This window comes from Stigmatopora nigra, chromosome 5 (assembly GCF_051989575.1).
Source record: "Stigmatopora nigra isolate UIUO_SnigA chromosome 5, RoL_Snig_1.1, whole genome shotgun sequence".
Classification (NCBI taxonomy): domain Eukaryota; kingdom Metazoa; phylum Chordata; class Actinopteri; order Syngnathiformes; family Syngnathidae; genus Stigmatopora; species Stigmatopora nigra.
This window is the reverse complement of record NC_135512.1, coordinates 13,953,742-13,967,560: the sequence shown is the minus strand read 5'-3', so window position 1 is coordinate 13,967,560 and position 13,819 is coordinate 13,953,742. Positions and strand designations below refer to the sequence as shown.

The 13,819-nt window shown below is 38.6% G+C and overlaps 1 protein-coding gene across 1 annotated transcript in view; it reads left to right on the top strand.

Annotated features, from left to right (window-relative positions):
- The first annotated feature begins 910 nt into the window (after nt 1-910).
- Nucleotides 911-13,819, top strand: part of atp11b (ATPase phospholipid transporting 11B) — a 42,695-nt gene continuing 29,786 nt past the window's right edge. The window contains exons 1-9 of the mRNA XM_077716261.1: nt 911-1,245; nt 6,797-6,913; nt 7,126-7,215; nt 8,113-8,193; nt 8,528-8,635; nt 10,290-10,418; nt 10,938-11,041; nt 11,108-11,155; nt 12,659-12,723. Coding sequence (XP_077572387.1) covers nt 1,219-1,245; nt 6,797-6,913; nt 7,126-7,215; nt 8,113-8,193; nt 8,528-8,635; nt 10,290-10,418; nt 10,938-11,041; nt 11,108-11,155; nt 12,659-12,723 — 769 coding nt within the window. The 5' untranslated portion in view covers nt 911-1,218. The remainder of the gene's footprint in view (nt 1,246-6,796; nt 6,914-7,125; nt 7,216-8,112; nt 8,194-8,527; nt 8,636-10,289; nt 10,419-10,937; nt 11,042-11,107; nt 11,156-12,658; nt 12,724-13,819) is intronic.

Genomic DNA, 13,819 nt, shown 5'->3' with positions numbered 1-13,819 from the left:
TTAAAAGGTCTACATCAAATCCCTAAATAGTCAGTTTTTTTTCTTTTTATAGATCTAAAACTATGTTTATTTGAGCTTCCGTCTTAGTAAGGGAAAACGTGTTTTAATTATTTTTTTTTTCAAAAGGAAACATTTTCTTAATGTTCAATAATAAAGTGGAAAAATATTATTTTTTTGATTTTACGCACTGCTTCTTGAACTAAAAACACAAAAAGAAAAAGTGGATAAAAATTGCAATTATTGATTTAAAAGAGGGAAAATCAGCAAATATAGGATACATCTATAATCATTTGAATTTGATCCTAAAACAGAAAGTCGGCATTCATGATTTACTTTCTCTACCCCCGGGCCGCCACTATGACATCGGTGATTTAGGGCCCAAGTGTACAGTTTAAGACTTCTAGACAGTAGATCTTGTGTCAAAGAGGTGGCCCAGGGTCAAATCTGGCCCGCTGAATCATTTTGTGTGGCCTGGGAAAGTAAATCATGAGTGCCGACTTTCTTTTTTAGGATCAAATTAAAATGAAAAGTATAGATGTATATTAAATTTCCCTGATTTCCCCCCTTTTAAATCAATAATTGTAATTTTTTAATCTTTTTTTTCTGTGTTTTTAGTTCAAAAATCATTTGGTAAAATCTAAAAATAAATATAAAAAAGCTAAAATGAACATTGTTTTACATCTATAAAAAACTGAATATTCAGGGCTTTTAATCCAGTTCTTTTAATCAATTTATTAAAAAAATATATCTAAATATTATATCTAAAATGGTCCGGCCCACGTGAAATCAAGTTGACGTTAAAGCGGCCCGCGAACCAACCCGAGTCTGACACCCGTGCTGTTGATTGTCTATCTTTTGACCAACAGGGGTCGCTGCCGGGCCGCCTGGAGTGCACTCAGACTGCGCAGAGAGGAGGAAGGAAGAAACAACCGTTCTGAACGTGAACTGCTGAGATGTAGCGTAGCCCGCTGGGACTTCGTGTTGCCTCTCGCTTGTCACTTTACAGTGCAGCGCTTGTCCAAAAATCTATCGCGAAATGGAAAGAGTCGACTCTATCTTTAATGCGAAGACGCCGTATGAATGTGTCGCGTGATGCGACCGAAAATAGTTGCCTTTGGGGGGAAACCTTTATTTTTTGGGGAGGTTTATACTCGAGAAGCTAGTTGCTAGTGCTGGCTAACGAATCTTGTGGCTACTTGGGACGGATTTTTTGCAAGGATGCTACGATGGATACGTCAGCAGCTGGTAACAATTTTACAAAGACAACTCTGATCGTGTTAGCAGCTAACTGCATGTAATAACAATCATTTAAATCGAGAATGAAAGTTGCCGGAAAATTGTGGACGGAACTTTAGTTGAACATTTTGCTAGCGAATGTTGGCAAATGTACTGTAACTGATGTCGACTGGTCCAAATTACACCCCCGCAACGTGGTAAAACAAGGAAGCCACATAGCTAGCGAATATAAATCGTCAAGACAATATGGCAAAACACTATGCGTGAGATCGATTTTGTCTTACGGGTTAAAATGTTTGAGCAGATAGTTTATTTCAACGTTGCACAAGTTGAGACAAACTCAATAGAGGGATACATTTAAACTTTTGCAAAGTCAACTTGAAGTGGGTTCATGTACAATTTCTAAGCCTACGCCATTTTCTGTTTTGTGCAAATTATTACTTGTGTCAAGACAAAATTGTGAGTGTTCCTCTAATGTAATTATTGACCATAGTTTAGACATGATTCAAGATGATTCACTACTTGTGTACGGCTAGGTTGGTCTGGTTTCAGTTTTTAACATGACATCTGGGGAGCCTGGCGGATGAGTGGTTCGGGTGTCGGCTTCACAGCCCTAGGGTCCTTGTGTCAAATCCAGGTCAGTCCTGCTGTGTGGAGTTTGCATGTTATCCTCGAGCCTGCGTGGGTTACCCGGGTACTCCGGTTCCCTCCCACATTCTAAAAAACATGCATGGTAGGCTGATTGGGCACTCTGGAAAACATTGCCCCTACGTATGGGTGTGAGCGTTATCCGTCTCCTTGTCCCCCTGCAATCGGCTGGCCACCACATAGGCTCCAGAACCCCCAATGACTCTAAGCTAGTGTATAGCAGGGGGTGTTGGAGCCTATCTCAGCTGACTTCGGGCCAGCAGCAGGGGACACCCTGATTTGGTGGGCGGCCAATCGCAGGTCACAAGGAGACAAACAACCATTCACGCTCACACTCATACCTCGGGGCCATTTAGAGTGCCCAATCAGCCTACCATGCATGTTTTTGGAATGAGGGAGGAAACCAGAGTACCCAGAGGTAACCCACAGAGGCCCGGAGGAAACCCATGGAAGCCCGGGGAGAACATGCAAACTCCACACAGGTGGACGTGACCTGGATTTGAAGCCAGGACCCCAATGCTTTGAGGCCGATGCGCTAACCACTCGCTCCACCAGCCCGCCTGGTTCAGAAAATGAAATGGGAAAAAAACTCTAACATCAACGACTCCATTACTATGTAGCGCACAATACTTAACAGGTTTTTGTTGTTTTAATTCATTGCAAGCTGTCCTCTAAGTATATTTAATATGGCAATGCTTCTGGCTGCTATTAAATTGGCAACAATCAAATGTGATGTTTCGTTGTTGCTTTGTGAGTTTCTGTCTTGAACTTTTAAAGCTAGTACAAAATTTAGCTAAGATAAAAAAAACAGTAGTTGTCAGCCTGTTAACTACATTTGAAAGGACAGATGAGATACATTTGTTAAGATTTCATAGGATTTAATTACATTCATATATTTAATTAGTGTTCTGCCGATAATCGTTCAGGCTGATATTTGGAGATTTGACGTATATCATATCGGCTCTTTTTAATCCAGCCGATATGAAGAAATCAATTCAAAACTGCGTTATTATGGCTCAGATGGAGCTGTGTGTCTCCTCTTCCTCTCACCCTTTCACTCTCGCTCACTCTCTCTCTCTCTCTCTCTCTCTCTCTCTCTCTCTCTCTCTCTCTCTCTCTCTCACGCATTAATCACAACTTGACTGTAATCATGCTTAGAGTAAAGCTATAAACATCCATTATTCCCCTTGTGCTAAATTTAGTGCCCATCAATTTGTGTAAGACCATATAATTCTAACCCTATTTAAGACTACAACCTTTAAAACAGTAGCTCTCACTGTGAATGAAGGCAATTAATTTGTCTTAATTTAAATTTTTTGACTCTTGGTCCCTTTCAAAACTTTGTCGGAAGCTTTGACCTTGTTTCAAACTCATATTACCTATGTGATAGTTTCCGTTGACAAGAATCCTCATTTAAGCACAATCATTAATTGGAAGTCCTCAAATCTACTGGGCAGGCTTTTCATTTTATTGGCCTTAGAACTCTGCTAATTATGTGTTAGTGTCTCGACAGACTTTCAGAACACTTAAATAATATTGTGTACTTGACAGACACCGTGTTAATTGTTTAACCTCCTATTACCTGGTGTTCACATTTGTGGACATCACGTTTTTGGTTCCCAAAGACTGCAATGTTAAATGTTGGACTACAAGGGCTGGTGTCCACTTACGATGTGGACATAATTTTCCTCAGAAACTACATAATGTAAAATGATAATTCTTTTTTTTTTAGGTTCCAATTAGTCTTAATATCAAAGAGAAAATAAATATGCATGCCTTGCAAGCGTTTGGGTCTTAGGAAGTTATTGTTTACATATCGAGAGACTTTCTGTTAAGCAGCCATTAATATAAAATAAAAATAAAAATATATAGGCACGTTTAAGAAAACAGATAAATATTTCACACGAGCAGTGTTAAAAGTTCACATGCACAGCCATCTGCTCAGAAGATTAAAATGTCTCGAAATATTTGTGATTTTCCTCATTTATTTTACATAACATAATCAAAACGTTACTTGCCCTTTCGGCCTGCTGTCAATACGTATTTAGCTGCCTGAAAAGAGTACTTGGTTGCCTCAGGCATTCGGGTAGTCGTTTATGTCGAGGTCTGACTTCTAAGGCCCAGACTATTGCAAGGGATGCATTTCTCTTTGTGATATTTAGGCTAATTTGGACCTGATAAGTTTAAAAATAAAGAATTCTCTTTTTACATGATGTAGTTTCTGATAAAAATAATGTCCGCATAATAAGTGGACGCCAGGGCCTTGTAGTCCAAAATTTAACATTGTTGTCTTGTCTCATCTCATTTTCTGAACCACATCCTCCTCATTAGGGTCACGGGGGATGCTGGAGCTTATTCCAGCTGACTCCGGGCCAGAGGACACCCTGAATCGGTGGCCAGCTGATCGCTGGGCACAAGGAGAGGGGCAACCATTCACTCTCACACTCATACCTAGGGTCAATTATACTAGTGTCCAATCAGGCTACTATGCATGTTTTTGGAATGTGGGAGGAAACCGGAGTACCCGGAGAAAACCTACGCAAACATTCAAACTCCACTCAGATGGACCGACCTGGATTTGAATCCAGGACCCCAGAGCTGTGAGGCTCATTATCCACTCATTCGCCGGGCCGCCTATTGTGGTCTTGTGACAAATAAAAATTTGATGTCCACACATGTCGAGGTTAAGGAGGAAAAGTATTGGTTGTGTTTAATTATTTATTTATAGCACATACCACTACACACAAAAATATGAATAGCGGGCTGCAAATAGACCGCGAACCGGACAAGTCTGACCGAGACAAAATCTCATAATGATCTAATATTGCTTCTCAAATAGTGTGGCGTGCACCGCACAAAGCAATTCCGGGGCGTATCAGAAGTATAAAAACATCCTTTTTTTTTTACTAGAATAATGTGTAATTGCACCTTGACTTCACAAACCACAGATGAGAATATATATAGTAATATTTTCAGATTTTAACCTTATTAAAATGTTTTATTGATAGATAGCCATTCCAGTGTTTATTCGATGTAATTTATCCTCACTGGGGTCATGGGTGTCGAAGTATTCCCAGCTGACTTTGGGTGAGAGAAAGGCCTGATCGGATCATGGGATACATATAATCTCAATTTTTTCACAGTTACATTCATTTATTAATACTTGGTTTCGGTTCTGAAAAAAAAACATCTGGATCGATCACTATTACACATGTAGGGCAAAGACCCCCATTCTGGCCTATCTTGCGACTCCTTTTATCAGCAAGATGATACTATGTCCAACATAAACAAAAACCAGACAGTCAATCATTTGTTGTTCAGCACGTTCAGACACTCATAGCAGCGACATCAAAGTGATATTGCACAACCTATTTCCTATAAAAAGCACATTGTCGGGAAGTTATGTTTTTTTTGCGACAATGACCTTCCAAATTTAGTGTCCTTCAGTGTTGTATAATGACAATGACAATAGGAGTTAGCATCTTTTAAGTTTCTTCAACACAAAATGATCATCAATGGCTGAGTTATGGCCACTTGTCAGTGAAAGAAGCAATATTGTAGCCCAGGTAGTGCTGTCACAAATCCTAAATTCAGACTTTGATACGATATCATATCAGAAGCAAAATTAACAACATCTAAAAGAGAAAATATACTAACATACATTATCAGAAAATACAGTGAAATCCTGCGATTGGCTGGAAACCTGTTCAGGCTACAACCTCGGAACTGCCCCTAGTTAATTGGGATAGACTCCAGCACCCCACAACCCTTGTGAGGATGGGCTTTACAGAAGATACAATTATTCATGTATACAGTGAAATAATACTTGAAATACAGTATTGCGGAACGTTATTTGTCATTGTGTTAGAAGCGTCATGTCTTTTTTTCCCCGCTGTTACTGTATTTACTCGCATATAAGCCGCCCAGGTGTATAAGCTGCACCCTGAAAGTTGCTGTGACATTTTTGAATTTTACAATTTGTCACACATTAGCCGCCCCCCTGATTCCCAATTTTCACCTCCATATTCATGGTTTTAATAGCAGGTACAAATGTGTTACTTTGAAGGGAAAATCTTAAGAAAAATCTGCACAAGTGGTATTACTGCATGAATCAAAAGCACATTATTAGGGTTAATATGATAAGGAAGTTAATATAAAAAAGAATTATATAAAAAAAGAAATTAGTCTATCTTGATGAGAACCTAATGCTTTCTAATGAGAGAAATTACAATTTTCCTACCAGAAGTTTGTTGTGGCAGCCATATTGCTTCTAATGTCAAAATATCTCAATTCTTTCGATGGTTCATATTACTCCCATAGTTGTCACTTTCAAACAAGAAATGCAACAAAAAAAAAAAAACAATATTACAGAGTTAGCTTCGCGTTGTGATGTTCTTTGATAGCGCCCATCTACCCAGATACTCCGGTCAAAATCAAGGCTACTCACGTCTGGCCAGTCAGAGCACGTTTAACTAGGTTTATACTTCAGCGCCCCAGGTAATATGGCTGCCTGGGACCGAGGTAAGATGGCTGTGCCTTGAGCGAGCAGTCACGGGAACGTGAGTTTTTTTTCACGTTTTGTACAAGATGCGTAGGTTTTTTTAAATGTCATTAATATATGTAAAATACTTTGTGTTTAGCCTTTTATCTGTTTATCTTTTCTAAATTTAGAAATAAATGAAATTATCGTCTGAAATCGCTTACATCGTGACGTTACGCAATGGCCATTTTTGTCCTAACGTCATCGCATCACTGTGCTGTCAATTTGCTGTTTTTTTTTCCGCATGTCGTGTTTTTATGCGCATATAAGCCTTACCCTCAATTCAGTCATCAATTTTTTGTCCGAAAAAAGCAGTTTATATGCGAGTAAATACGGTAAATATTCTCACTTCATATCCATCATCTTCTCTAGGGCTTTGATCCCCCTCATCAAAGTGACACTAGGACAGTTTATGTAGCAAACCGATTCCCCCAGCATGGCCACTACATACCTCAACGTTTTGCTGACAACAGAATTATATCATCAAAGGTACAGTATGTAAATTGTAGCAATGTAGAACACTTTCTTAAACCGATCATGTTTGTATGGTGGTGTGATATTGAACAGGTTTGTAGTAGATTGGACAGTTCCTAGACTGATTTGCCATGTATCTATATGATTTTTATTGTAATGACACAAATACACAATTTTGTCTTGGTTTAAATGTATGATCTGAATTCTTTTGTCTGGTCCCATTACAGTATACAATTTGGAATTTTATCCCAAAGAATCTGTTTGAGCAGTTCAGGAGGATAGCCAACTTTTACTTTCTCATCATCTTTCTTGTACAGGTAAACACATGCAAGCACACATTCACTAACACACACACACAACCGCACACGCACGCGCGCACACACACACACACACACACACACACACACACACACACACACACACACACACATCCTCTATTTTTTGCCTTCCTCATTTCGAGTTAATAGCTTGTGTTCTTTTTTATATATAAATATACATGTTATTTGAATGTATCAACATGAATCAGCTACTGATACCATGGTTACCAATAGTATAAAATTTGTTTCTATACAAAAAAAAATGCTCCCTTATTTTTTGTAAAACATCGGGCTCTACAACCATCAGTCCAAGGCATCAGTCCACCTTCCAAGTAATATTTTGCTTACAAATTCTTCATACTGTTCCAAAGAATTCATTTGACTTAATCTAAAATGCCACATTTACTCCAACTCAATATGTCAATGAATTTGCTCCACAGAATAAAGGACTTGTTGCATCTTAACAATGTGAAATCTAACATGTTTCTTTTAAATGAGCTGAGATGGACAACTATATTCTGGCTTTTCAACCACTTTTCATTGTTACACCGTCATGGTGGTTTTTTATCACACTGCAATTTTATGCCATTGTTTTCTGCTTCCAGATGGGAGTAACACTTTAGTGGGAGTTCAATTAACACCCTCCATCAAATAATTAAGATGCCAAGTCATTATAAAAATGACTATGTTCTCAACGAGATCTCGCTAATTGGAAAGTGCAGTTTATTAGGCAAAAAAATATAACTAGAATAACTTGAAAAATGACAGTTTGTAAATTTACAACATTACCTTGCAAACCCACAATAAAATGGAAAAAATGGAAATGCCCCCCTAATATAGATAATTGTATAATTACAATGGCTTAATTGTCTGAGAACATTTACTTTGTCTTTTCAGTTAATGATCGACACCCCTACTTCCCCAGTTACAAGTGGTCTGCCACTTTTCTTTGTGATCACAGTAACAGCCATTAAACAGGTGAGACCATGTTGCTAGTGACTTCCTTTAATTGTGTTGAAAATACAGAGCTAATGACACAACAGTGCACGTAGTATCGTTTCCCTAGCCTCTGGAAAATGGGTATACTGGGAATAAGCATGCCTGAGGTAGAGGTTGTGCTTCCATAATTTAGTTGTTATTAAATGGTGACATCTCTGGTGTTGCAAAATTCAGGATAAAAAAAAAGTTTAAATTAGCTTTTGTTAGCAGGTGTATGTTCATGACAATGGCTAATGTAAATGAGTCAACGAAACAAATTTTGTACAATTCCTTTCCCTGCAAATTTGATTTCTTGACGTATTTGTCTCAAAAGGGCTACGAGGACTGGCTGAGACACAAGGCTGACAATGAGGTTAACGGAGCTCCTGTGTTTGTTGTTCGCAGCGGTAGCCTGGTTCAGACAAGATCAAAGAACATCAGGGTATGAAAGCAATTGTCTAATTAGGAAATATTTGACTAGTTTTGAAAATGACTGTAATAAATAGAGCATTCAAACAGAACAGGGTTTCTTTTAGAAACCAGACATCGTCAAACCTACCTTAGCAAGTGATAAACACCTTTGGTCTAGTTTTGCTTAGAAATTTGCGTCAATGACACGAGCTTCATAGCATGGCCTCTTAACTTCATGCGAGTGATCACGAGAGACTATAGCCGTAGTTGTCCTATCGACTGATTATTTTATTTTATCATGATAACAATTCTAGTATTGGTCCATATATAAAGCACACTGGATTATAAGGCGCCCTGTTTATTTTGGAGAAAATTTAAGACTTATGTGCGCCTTATAGTCGTGAAAATACAGTAATTGTTTGTAAGTATAAAGTGCTTGGCACTGTTTTGTCACTGCCATGATCAAGAAAAAGGTGCAAGCTGTCACCTACTACCGAGAGAAATCTACTCAAAAGGGTGAAGAGTCAACCCATTAGCACCAAAAATCAGATCTGCCAAGAATTAGAAGCTATTGGAACACAGGTACCAGTGCGCTTGCTCCAAAAGTGGCACCTGAAGGCCAGACTAAAGTTTGATGCTGGTCACATGGAAAAAAATAAGACCTTCTGGAGGAAAGTTCTCTGGTCAGATGAAACAGAAGTAGAAACTGTTTGGCCACAATGCCCTGCAATATGTTTGGAAGAGAAAGGGTGATGGCTTTAACCAATCGAAGCTAATGCTGAAAGTCGAGCCTGTCCTGTCGGATTTTTAGCATACGTTATTCTTCAATTTAGTGCTGAAAATGTTCGTTCCCGGTTGTGACAGGCTTGCTTGCTCCGGAGTTGTCGGACCTTTCTTAATGATGTCCAGCTTTTTTCTTGAAAAGTCCGTATTGAAAATGGCTTTGGCAGTAAATGTGCAAACAGATCAATTGCTTCTCCTTCAGCCATTGTGGATTAACACAACCGCTATTAAATCAACTCAACAATAAAATCGGTTGTGCGACTCGCTCCAGATACAGTTTGGTAGCTCTGGCTATTCCACTCTATCACTAGGCAATCATAGATGGTGAAAGCGATGACGTATCCCAACGCCTGCGAGAAGGCATTTGTGTCGCCAATTCGAAATCTGATTGGTTAAAGCAGCAGTTTTATCGACGCTTGTTTTATGCAGTAGAGCCTGCAGAACTGATTGTGAAGGCCTTGAGGCAGATTTCTAACCCTGGCAACAGATAATGGCTGAAATGTGATTTGTTAGATGCTAAATATGAAAACACATCTGGAAGCAGCGCAACCAGGGGAAAAGCAATGAGAGCTGACAAATAATTTGGAATTATTTAATAATAGGGGGCTTATATGAGAGTAAATACAGTATAATTTTGATCCATCTTATTTGGTCATTTTCAGTTTACCCATAATAAAATCCTAAAATAATCAAACTTCATTTTTTTTTTGACGAAGTATCAGTTCCAATTATTGTATCAGACAAAAACTGAGAAATGGGTTTGAAAACATGAACAAATCTTTTGCCTCGATGACCCATCCTTAACCTGTGTGTATAATGCATACATCCATTTCACATTTATTTTTACTGAATTAGTGCATGCGGGTGCCAATATGTTTCTGTTCTCCGTCCTATATTCACAGGTGGGGGATATTGTACGTGTGGCCAAAGATGAGACATTTCCAGCTGATTTGGTGTTGCTATCATCAGATCGGTCGGAGGGCACCTGTCACATTACCACTGCCAGCCTTGATGGAGAGACTAATCTCAAAGTGTGTAAATGTGTATGGAGACTTTATGTTAGCGAATACTGCTAAAAATACAGCAAATATTTGTGTTGCCTTTCTGTATCCCACTGCCGCATCTGAAGACTAGCTATGTGTATGCAGATAAAAAGGCCTGTAGCTATATGCAGACAATTGCAACTTAACTGTCCAGTAATTCTTGTCGTGGAAGGGAAACGTGAAAATAACCCTTACATTTTACATAATGTTTCACAAAGTGGAGCCCACAAGTAGCAGCATAATTCACCTTTTGAAGATAATCGGATGACCATATCAATAGGCTATCTTAAAGGGATAAAACACTTTCACAAGTCATTTGAGTAAAGTAAGAAATAATTGTAGAATACAACCACAAAGTGGTTATTCGTGCTTATTAAGCTGGTTGCGTAACTAAACAGAGCATTGCACTTTTAAATTACAAGAAAATCATCCTTACCGTGAATATTGGCTGCTTGGAAATGTAGGCACTGTCTTAACCTGAAACTGATTTTGTATGTATGTTTTTAGACACACTACTCTGTGGCAGAAACCTCTGTATGCCAGTCCGTATCCCAACTGGAGAATCTGCTGGCTGTGGTGGAGTGTCAGCAACCAGAACCTGACCTATACAGGTAATATAACAGAAAAACTTTTCAAAATTTTCACTAACCCATGCTAAAATTCCCAATTCTTTCCAGATTTGTTGGTCGAATAACAGTGACTCACCATGGGGAAGACATTGTCAGGTGAGACCATATTTATTTATCTTATTTGTTTAAATGTATCAAAGGTCCCCTTCTTGTTTTTTTTATTTATTAAAAATTTATTTAACCAACCTAGATGAAATGGAAAAACCCACATTCCCTTAGAATATTTCTGGGAACATATTCTTTACTTAGAATTTTCATCCATTTAAGTAAGTCATGTGGTGAACACGTGGCTCTCAAGCCTCATGCAGCTTCCGGCTTTGCTTCTTATCATATTTTGTATATACTGTGGCTCTTTGCCTCCTTTCATGTTTTTTTTAATTCTTATTCTCAAAACATACTGAAATCCATCAGGGCCCGTTAAAAACAAATAAATTATATTTCAAAAATAAATTTCCATATTGGATGTGTTTTTTATGATGCTTCTGATGTAAGGTGTGGCTCTTTAACTCACAGTTTAAAATTTCTGGATCTTTGTGTCTAACTTGTTCCCTACACTTGAATTAAGTCAATTGGTGGCCCAGCAGCCGAGTAGTGATAAGTGTGTCGGCCTCACAGTTCTGGGGTTGAGTGTTCGATCCCAGATGGGCCCTCACTGTGTGGAGTTTGCATGTTCTCCCTGGGCTTGCGTGGGTTTTCTCCGGGTACATCAGTTTCCTCCCACATCCCAAAAACATGCAGAGTAGACTGGTTGAACATTCTAAATTGCCCCTAGGTGTGATTGTGAGCGTGAATGGTTGTCCATCTCCTTTTGCCCTGCGATTGGCTGGTCCCGCGCCTGGTCACCTGGAATAGGCTCCAGCAACCTCCGTGACCAATGTGAGGATAACAGGTTTACAAAATGAATGAATGCATGAATGAAGTCAATTGTACATCTGTGTTTGGATGCCCCCTTTTTCATATCGATCAAGGCACCATTTGAATTCATGATGCCTGACCAACATCTGACAACATTTCAATAGTTATTGAAGCACATGGGTTTCTGATGCATTTTTCATCCACCATCAGAACCTGAGGCTTAGTTAGAATCTTATCAAAAACAATTAACATCTCATTACTTGACCTTTCACACTCTGTCTGTCTGTTTGCCTGTCTGTCTTACTCTATCTGCTGCTGAATTGCAAAAAGCATTAAAACAAAAGCGTTTTTTGGATGTCGTGTGAATAAGTGGCTTACTACATGTTTCTCTGAGGTGAAAGAAGCGCTAATGAGTTAAGAGAACAGCTGGATCAGTCAGTAGACAATGTAAAAAACACAACCTTAAAAACAATCATGGCTTTGACAATTGCAACATTGTTGTCTGAAATCATGATTTAGATTTGAAATCAATAAATAATACATCATTATTAGTTAAGTTGTACCACTGACCTCAAATATTTTCAGTTATTTTTTTTCAATTTGTTTTTCATCTAATTTTTTACATTTTTATTGATCAATACAAACCATGAGTGATTTTTGCAACAAGAAATATCTACAAAGGCATATATGTTTACCAAGCACCTTTCTATATATTAAAACTGAGTAACAATGTTTTCTTGTCAGACCACTTGGTCCTGAAAACCTGTTGCTACGAGGGGCCAGGTTGAAAAATACCAAAGAAATATTCGGTGAGTCTCACTAAGATATTAATTAAAGGCCTTCTTTGGTGTATTGTTTGACCTAAAGTTTGAATCATAGGCAGTGGTAAGGGTAGGGGTGGGCAAACCATTCCACAAAGGCAGTGGGTGCGGGTTTTCATTCCAACCCAGAAAGAAGACACCTTTTCACCAATCTGATGTCATACAATTGCAATCAGTGGATTGCAGTCAGGTGCTTCTTGTTTTCTACAGAAATCTCATTGGTCAACATGTCTTTTCCTGATGGGTTGGAACAAAAACCTGCACCTACAGCGGCCCTCGAGGAACGGTTTGCCCACCCTGGGTTAGGGTAAACCGAGATTTCATAGACACATTGCAATTGTGAACATAACTAATAGTACCCCCACAATTTTCTGGTGACTGACAAGTACTGCTGCAAATAGCTAAACTCCTAAATGACGCTATTCACCTTTGAAAATTTGGTTGTTATTAAATATATATTGTAGATGCTGAAAGATAGAAGAAAAGCGTATTAAATGGAAAGGTTCATATAGTAATGACACCATGCATCTAGCAGACGCATTATAGTGAACCCATGTTATGTTACTATATGAATTTAGGACCAAATTATTACAAAAAGAAAAAGAAAGTTGCTACACTACAAATTTTGAAGAAGAAAACCAAATGCAATGATGTTGGATTATGAAAATAAAATATACCTGGCCAAAGGTTTAACCTGAGAATATCAAGATATCATTTGAACATAAACTTGATTTTCGATTCCATGGTGTCACAAAATTAAGAGTTTTTTGCCCAAACATTTCCACGGTGGGCGGAGAGTCCGACACACTCATTCAGAGGGCCAGAGATGGCTCCTGAACCATATGTTTCGGACTCATGCTATCGGTGAAAGAACTGGATGCAGGCTCGCCACTTCTAGATCGGAATGCTTTCCTTCACAGATGTGACATAATTCATGTTTCATGTAGTCTCCCATCATCATGTTGTAAAATGCATTGTGTCTGAGTGAGACTGCATCTGGATGGAAGCATATGTTGTTCTCGAACCTGAATTTACATTTCTGCATTGACGGTGCCTCCGGATGTGCAAGTTGCTCACATAAACT